General features: G+C 40.4%; 1 protein-coding gene across 2 annotated transcripts in view; it reads left to right on the top strand.

Moving 5' to 3' along the window:
* Nucleotides 1-1,545: 1,545 nt before the first annotated feature.
* The window catches only part of ITGA1 (integrin subunit alpha 1), a 72,242-nt gene continuing 65,865 nt past the window's right edge, over nucleotides 1,546-7,922 (top strand). Inside the window, exons 1-2 of one of the 2 annotated variants that reach the window (XM_051804726.1) lie at nucleotides 1,547-1,916; nucleotides 2,083-2,255. In XM_051804726.1, the coding sequence (XP_051660686.1) occupies nucleotides 2,228-2,255 (28 nt within the window). In that variant the 5' untranslated portion in view covers nucleotides 1,547-1,916; nucleotides 2,083-2,227. Of the gene's footprint in view, nucleotides 2,256-7,922 lie in introns of both variants that reach the window. The other variant, XM_051804724.1, reaches the window with a different exon arrangement.

The following is a 7,922-nucleotide window of genomic DNA, read 5'->3' as shown; positions in this document are numbered from 1 at the left end:
TGACATTTCAAGATAAGTAGTGGTCTGTAAGTCTGTAATATATTTTACTTTTTTGCATGTGTGCAAATTAATAAGAAATGCTAGTTCAGTCTGGCAGTTCATCTTTTCTAATGTGTTCCGTTTGACGTTGCCTGATGCAAGATGCATAGAACACCACCACAAAAAGAAATTAATAAATCATAATAGTAAGAATAATTTAATAAAAATTATTACTAACTCTTCCTTGGAGATGTTTCATTTTATTCTAAAGAAGTCTTATTCTCCAGCATGAGATACATTCCCACACAGGTACCAAATACCACATAAACCTCAAAGAGGTTTGACTTATTTTAGTCCATGAGAAAGTCCCTAGTTCCCCATCTCTTTCTCTGACAAAGTTAATCTTATTACAAAAAGAAATCCTTCACTATGATTTGAAAGCAAGCTCAACTCTCCCATGTACATTTAGTTGAAGTATAGTAACAGAAAAGGAATATAAAGATTTGGGGCTTTTTTAAAGAGAAAATGCAGCAATCCATCTGTATTAGATAGGCAGAATATATTAATTAAAAGTGTATAAAACCCACCCAGTTTTCTAACGCAGAGTGTGCTAGTTTTTATGGATTACCACCCAACAGCCAGATTTATAACTCTGTAATAAACTACAATATCAACTCTGTGTGTAATTGGCTATAGCAGGCCGGGCTACAAACCTTGTTTTGTGATAAGAGTAGCAGTAATATAACTTGCTAGCAAAAATGAAATTACAGCTTTTTTCCATATTCTCAGTCTTCTTTTAGTTTGGATGCCATTTTCATTTTCTTTAATCTTAGGCATAAAACCTTTGACTGGATAAATGTTCCTAGTCTTTTTAACTGGTATCAACAGAGCTCAGATTCTCATTCAGCAAAAGTTACATATGTTCTTAATTTTTTCAGTTTTGAGTAGTTCCACTGAGAATCTTTGCTCTTAAAACCAGCTTTGAATTGTGCACTGTTTTCTAAAAGTTCCACAGATCTACAAGTGTACCCAAAGTGTTCTCATGAAATTAAGACAGAAGCTGGAAGATGCATTCAGCTATTATAGTGATGATTAAAAGCTGTAGTTTATTAGCCTCAGAGGAACTTGCCAAAATTCCACCAACTTCCACTTAGTCACCAAATGCTTTGCTCCACGTCAAGGAAAAGAGAGGATTTTTCTAGACATACCAAGATCTCCAAATCCTTATATTTTGTTTTTTCTTTTTCTTACTTGAGGGACCATGGGTTCTTTTGTTTTATCAACAACAACATGATTTTTCACCAGCTCCAGTGCGAGAACTCACACTGCTGAAGGGACGTCACTCCTCCTGAGCATCATTCTGGTAAACTCAAAAAGTCCTGCAAAATTGCTCTTTTCCTGAGTGTTCAACAAATTCTGAAAATCCCTACTCACTGCCCTGAATCTGGCTGATTACTACCTTTGCGACTTATTCACTTGTTTATTGATGAAGTCATTCTGGGGGCAGGGATGCCGTGCAAACGTTCGACAGACGAGGGCAAAGGTAGCATTTCTGTCTGGTATTTCTTCTAGGCAGCAAAGCACAGGAGGATGAAAAGACTCGAGAAAACCGTCCACTGTCTGAAGAGTTACTGTATCCCCAGCGCCGCCGAGAATGGGGAGGGGACGGCTGGCTTCCTCTTACAGGCAAATGACCGGCCGTAGAGTGCGTTTTTAAGGGGTGATGTCAGAGAACTTAAACTGGAGCAGCCAAACACGCTCTCTACCTCAACGACGCGTTTCTCCTGTTGACGACGGCTCTGTAGCACACCCAGCTCACTCCTGTCGTACTGGGAGGGGGGGCTGGCCGGCGGGAGACACTTATTAATTATGAACGTGAAGATGTCCCTTTAAGGTCTGCTGTGCTCTCCAAGAGCTGCATCCGGAGGCTTAGTGGGGTAGATTTGGCTTTATTTGTACATCCTAGAGCCGGGCTAGTTTTTCGGGGAGGTTTCCAAAGCTCAGAGGTCTTTGGGGGGTGGGTGGGAGGAAAGTTGTGTGCAGGCAGGAAGCTAAATTCTTCTTGATGCGAAGAAACAAACGTAAAGACCGAATAACAAACAGGAAATGCCTAACTCGGCGGCGAGGCGGACGGGCGGTGCAGAGCACTGAGCTCCTTCGGCAGCGCCGCTCCGCCGGCGGCAGGACCGCTCCCGCCACCGCGACTCTCCACCCGGGCTCCCAGCCCCGGGCTCGCAGGAGCCCTGGCATGGCCGCCTCCTACTGGATGCTGACAGGTAAACAAAGCCCCTTTTCTGCCTTTCTTTGAAAACCCGGGTCCCGTAAGCAGCCTTGCTGCCAGGGAAGTACTCAGTGGGTGCTGGCACCGGCGAAACGGCGTCCCCTGTCCCCGATCTCTGCCCCAGGAATGCCCTTCCCGGAGCTGCCCTGTGGCTTCCCTTCCCAGCCACAGGTCGTGAGGGACTTCCTCGGTTTGCTTCTCTCTGGGAACTTTAATCCCTAAACCAGTTTTAGAATCCGGGGGGTAAGGGAAGGCTGCTAAATGAGGATGAATGGCTGAGAACATATGGTGTGATTGAATCTGGCTTGGGGGGAAAAAAAAAAAAAAAAAAAACCAACCAAAAAACCCCAACAAGTTTGTTTGGGTTTGGTTTTGAGTTTTTTGTTGTTGGGTTGGTTTGGGTTTTTTTTTGTTTGTTGTTGTATTGTTTGGGTTTGGTTTGTTTTTAATTAGGGTAGACTGTTTTTCTCTGTTTGGCTCTCAGACTTCTGAGTGGTAAAAGGGGAAGTGAAGAAGCAGTTAATTACACTTAACTCACTTCAGAAAGATGAGTCCATCCAGACATGAACTATGTAATATTTCCTTTTAGGGGTTTATTGTTAAGGAATTAACTGCTTTTAGAAAAATGAATACAGCAAGTAGCAATCTCCCTAGCTAGTCAGTCTGTAGTAACATTTTGGATATGAAAACAGGGGAATCCAAGAAGTGGGAAAGAGGCTAAGGCAATGCTGGGATTTTTGTGCTTGCAAACTTGGACACTGAACTCTCCAGCAGCTCTCGCGCTGGCAAGTAGCACACAGTGAACCTGAAGCAGTACAGAGGAAGAAATCAATTTCATAAGAATTGCCCACATGCAGGCAGCAGTAAGTGGGGAAAAGGCAAAACAAGAGTTTTCACCTCTTCCCTTTGTGCTTATTGTGCAAGAACGAACAGACACAGGAAAATGTGAAAATCTGAATGTAGCATTTTGGTGTGCTATGTTTAGCCACTGTTCATAGCTGTCTTTATTATTATTACACAGTGATATACTTCAAAACGTGCTTTTGTTTGTGTTCTTTCACAGAAGGAGGCTTTGTAAAGTGGCAACAATTTTGTGTGCCACAATTTCCCTTCAGAGCTGCTAAGTTGCCACTGGTACTGCTGACATATAATTCACCAGTAATGACAAAAAGGTTTACTTGTCAGATAGCAAGACATTTCAGAAGTAGGTCTCATCCAAATCTGTTAGGTGATTACTTTTTGGTGGTGGCAGGGCTTTTTCCTTTTTTAAAAAGTTGGTGTGAAATAGAATACACTTAGAAATAAAAGGAGGCACAGATACCAGGAATGGGATTCAAATTGGCTCAAATAAATAAGAGACATAGTCCTACACAAGCAAGTCAAAATGTCATAAAAATGTGGACAAGGAGTTTTAGAATTACAGCAGAATTAAAAAATTAATTACATGCTACTCTTCTTTAAAAAGCAAAAAAAAATAGGCCAATAATCTGGCAGGCCCTAGCAAACAAAACCAACCTAGAATAAAGGAGGTTCATAGAGATGTATGATACACATTTGTGTATTGATACAGATTTTTATTCTTTTTTAATTCAGCTTGGTTTTGATGAGGGCTCTGAGAATCTTGAGTACAGGAAGTCTAACAGATGCAGACAGAAGTGCACAGAGAAGTGACAAGCCTGATAAGGGCTGATGAAAATGATCTGTGAAGAAAGACTAAATGGGTTAGGCTTGTTTATCTAATAGCAAGAAAACTAAGGGTAAAGTGTTGAGCATTTCAAATATATCTCTTTATCAAAGTATTATACTAAGAATATTCTTCTAAATGTCAGTGTTTTCTTTGTTTTGTGAGAGTGCTCAATCATGACTTTCTATAGCGCATATGTTAGCTTACAAAGATATTGATGAATAGTTGGTTCTCCGTGCCCAACAAAGGACAAAACAAAATCAACATAACTCACTATGGAAAAACCTTAGGGAATATTCAGAAGAACTTTCTTACTCTTCGGGTTATGAATTGCTAGGACAGGCTACCAAAAATCCCCCCCTGCATAATCTCCTTCACTGAGACTTCTGATGAAGTTGGTGGAACAGCCGTAAAGAATGGCTGATATTTACTTTACCTGGCCTGAGAGAAGTGACTAGGGATCTGCTGAAGTTTTCTCCAGCCCTACATTTCAAAAGACAAGGAAGGAAGTAGTTAGTCTAAAGGGTTCCACTACTTCTTAATGCTTCTTCACTTACAGTTTTATGGAAAGCCAGTTCCCTCCTGGACTTCTTATTAGTGATGGTAATGTTGTATTTATAATAGAAAAGATAAATAGATACAGACAGAACTGTGTGCAGAAATTGAAGTGGTCTCTGTTCAGAGTCTGCACAGTCAGGACAGACACAGGATAAAGGGAAAGCATCAAAATAAATGTTTTCCCCAGTTTCTTTCTCTATCTTTTATTTAACTTTGGTCTTGGAACAATAACATCCAACGTTTCCCAGCAGATTTCCCCCTATATCTGAGATTCTTTCCCACTAGCTTTTCTTATCCAGAACTTGTGCGTGTTTGCTTGAAGTCTAGCTAAAGTGGCTGTTTAGTAGGGGAGAGGGAGTTCCTATGGACATGACCTATCCTTGTCTAAAATCTGTATATAACCCATCTTCATAAAATAGTTGATCAAGATTTGAAGACATAGGACAGTGTGTCTCAGATGCTTTCAAAATAATCTTAGAAAACCAGCATGGCTCCAAAATCCTTGTGAAGATATGCTATCACCAGTTTAATCTTATCTTGCACTATGCCCAAGAAGGTCTGAAAATGGATGCCAAATTGCTGCAATTATTAGTACCTATAAAATTGCTTTTAAAAAGTAATACATTGCAAACTGTTAGGTTCTTTTCATAGTTTCAATCTTCTGTCAAGATGGGAACAGGCTATGCAGTTTTGAACTTTTACGTTAAAATCATTTGTAGAGTTAAAAGTACCCACTTGTTTTGGCTCTACCAACATCGAATACATCTCTCTCCCTGACACTAGCAAAATTAGTATGAACCTAAAAAATTACAGTTATATGGTCTCTAAATTTTTGGAAATATTTTTATTCTACTGCTCATTCTTTGACATAAACAAATAGCAGTACCCAGTACTTTTTACAAGAGTAGGCAAAGCATCATCACTACTAAATATCTTCCTCTGTAAGTTTACAATGGTCTTGCTGATTGTGGACATATCACCGAAGTTTACAGTTGCCACCAAGTATTTGTGGATCACTGTTGATAACTGTATAAATCTTAAAATCTGTTATTTGAGAAAGGGCCCATCTCAAAATGTCTCTACAACAGTCAATTTAATATTTTGAGTGACAACTTTATTTCAAAGTTGCTCTTTTCTTTGGGTTGGTTTTTGTTTGTTTGTTTGTGTTGCTGTGGGTTTTTTTAATGCAGCAAGTAATCTGATTTCATGAAATAAACATTTATTTTCTGCTAAATGGTACTGGATGCCAACTTGCAACTTTTATCTAAACTATATCGCATCTCCAAAGATGTGAGGCTGTTTGTAAAAATCTGACTGGAACCATAAGCAGAGAAAAGTTTGTACATATAAAGCAGTAAAAGAATAAAAAGTAAAATAAATACTAATGTGGAAGGTAAATATGCACTACAATTGTTTTTCCTTGAAAGAACAGCACGAGGTCAACACTTGTGATTTTATAATTGCAAAGAATGTAAAGAAGAAATTTTGCCATGAATTTACCATGTGGCATTTACATAGATATGTGAAAGGAACTCCTTAGGAAAAGCTGAATGCAGTGGGTCTCTGTCTCTGTTTTTGCATTAAAACATTAATGCAAAATTATTAGTATGAACAAGCTCAAGTTAAACAAACAGTTATTTATACATGTGCTTATGTTATATTCCCTTGGGTGGTCCAGCTTCCATCTGTGAAACTATTCATGCTAATAGAGTTAAGCACATGTACTCACAGGAAGAGACTGTGAGGTCTGATAAATAAATTCTATTATGTAATATCTGATAAAGTTGTTTTTACACCAGTATCAAACTTAGAGACAAGGAACACACATTACTGGGCCAGATCTGAGTTCACTGTCCTGTTACAACTGACTAGTGCTAGATACTTCAGGGAAATTTATATGCACACCATAATGGGAGATATGGGATCATTTTTGCTCACAGTAGCCTTCTATCTCATTAAATCCTTGACTCCAAAGCCTTTCCAAGTCAGCAAATTCCATAATCCACAGTGGGTTGTTTTCATTTTTTTTTCCCAAAAAAACCAGATAATGGAAACCAGAAACTTCCTTTTAGCCATTCTAAATTTGCCACTTTCTCGTCTGTAGGAGGACATCCTCATAATTTTCTGTTATCAAATTGTGTAGTCATTCTAAACTTAACATACCTGTTCCAGATGCCCAGACACACTTATCAGGGCACATTAGTTTGCCTATTTTCTCAATTTTTCTTTTTTTTTAATCATTCTTCATGCAAGCACTGTCTTTTCTATTCTTCATTCTTTTACTTATTCTTTCTAAATTTGCAATATTCATTCTGAAATGGAATTTTTAGTGTCATACGCTGTTTCAAAAATAAGCTACAGAACTTAGAATCTCAGAATTTTAAGGGGATGGAATAGACCTTAAAGATCATCTAGTCCCAACCCCCCACCATGTCCAGGACACCTTCTACTAGACCAGGTTGCTCAAGGTTTTATCCAGCGTGGCCTTGAATACTGCAAGGGTTGGGGCAACCTGTTCCAGTATCTCACCACCTTCATAGTAAAAAATTTCTCCATAATTATCTAAGCCAAATTTCCCCTCTTTCATGTGAACCCATTCCCCCTTGTCCAGCCACTACAGGTCCTGATGGAAAGTCCCTCCCTGGCTTCCCTGTAGGCCCTCTTCAGATACTAGAAGGCTGCTTTGACGTCTTCACATCACCTTTTCTTCTCCAATATTAATGTATAATGAAACATTTTTTTTATTATTTCTGTATTGTTAAATTTGTCTGGGCTGCAAATGAATTGCGTAGTGATTGTTCAGGTCCAGTTTCTTTGCAAGTAGCATTGAACTAATTGAACTGTGTTTTTTCAAGGCATATTACTTATATTTGTTGACATCAAGCTTCACTTGAAAAGTGCCCATCTGCCTCTGAAGCACCTCAAAGCTGTCTTGCTCTGAGATGCAGGAAGCCGTCAAGACTCGTGCAAATGTAACCAAAACCTTTTAAGGCTGGAGTTCAGTTTAAGAGCAGCGTCCCAGTAACAGTTCAGGTTTAGATGTTTCCTGTGCCCGGTTCTCATTTCGCTGTGTGACGGCCGCCCTAGCCCGGCACCAGCAGCTGCTGGAGGTGGCACTGAGGTCTCCGGGGCACTTCGGCACCCGCTGACCCGGCCCAGGGGATCGGCCATCGCCACGCCTCTTGTCCCTTTCTTCATCTGTACCCGCAACTTTCCACATCTGCTTGGTTTTGCCGGTTTTAAGTTTTTTTTTCTCGTCTTCTGAAACGTGAAGGGCCGCGTTAGGAGCCTTCGGGAGTCTGAGGTGCCGCTGTGAAGCGCTGGAAGGGACGGACCAGCGCCGTCGCGACTCCCTCCCGCCGTGCTCCCCGCGAGGCAGCAGCGGGGACACACCCCAGCTTCCAGCCCTCGCAGCACCTC

Source organism: Manacus candei, unplaced genomic scaffold (assembly GCF_025592945.1).
Source record: "Manacus candei isolate 608988 ecotype Guabito, Panama unplaced genomic scaffold, ASM2559294v1 h1tg000061l, whole genome shotgun sequence".
Classification (NCBI taxonomy): Eukaryota; Metazoa; Chordata; class Aves; order Passeriformes; family Pipridae; genus Manacus; species Manacus candei.
The sequence above is the reverse complement of the archived record's forward strand: the minus strand, read 5'-3'. Positions and strand labels throughout refer to the sequence as shown.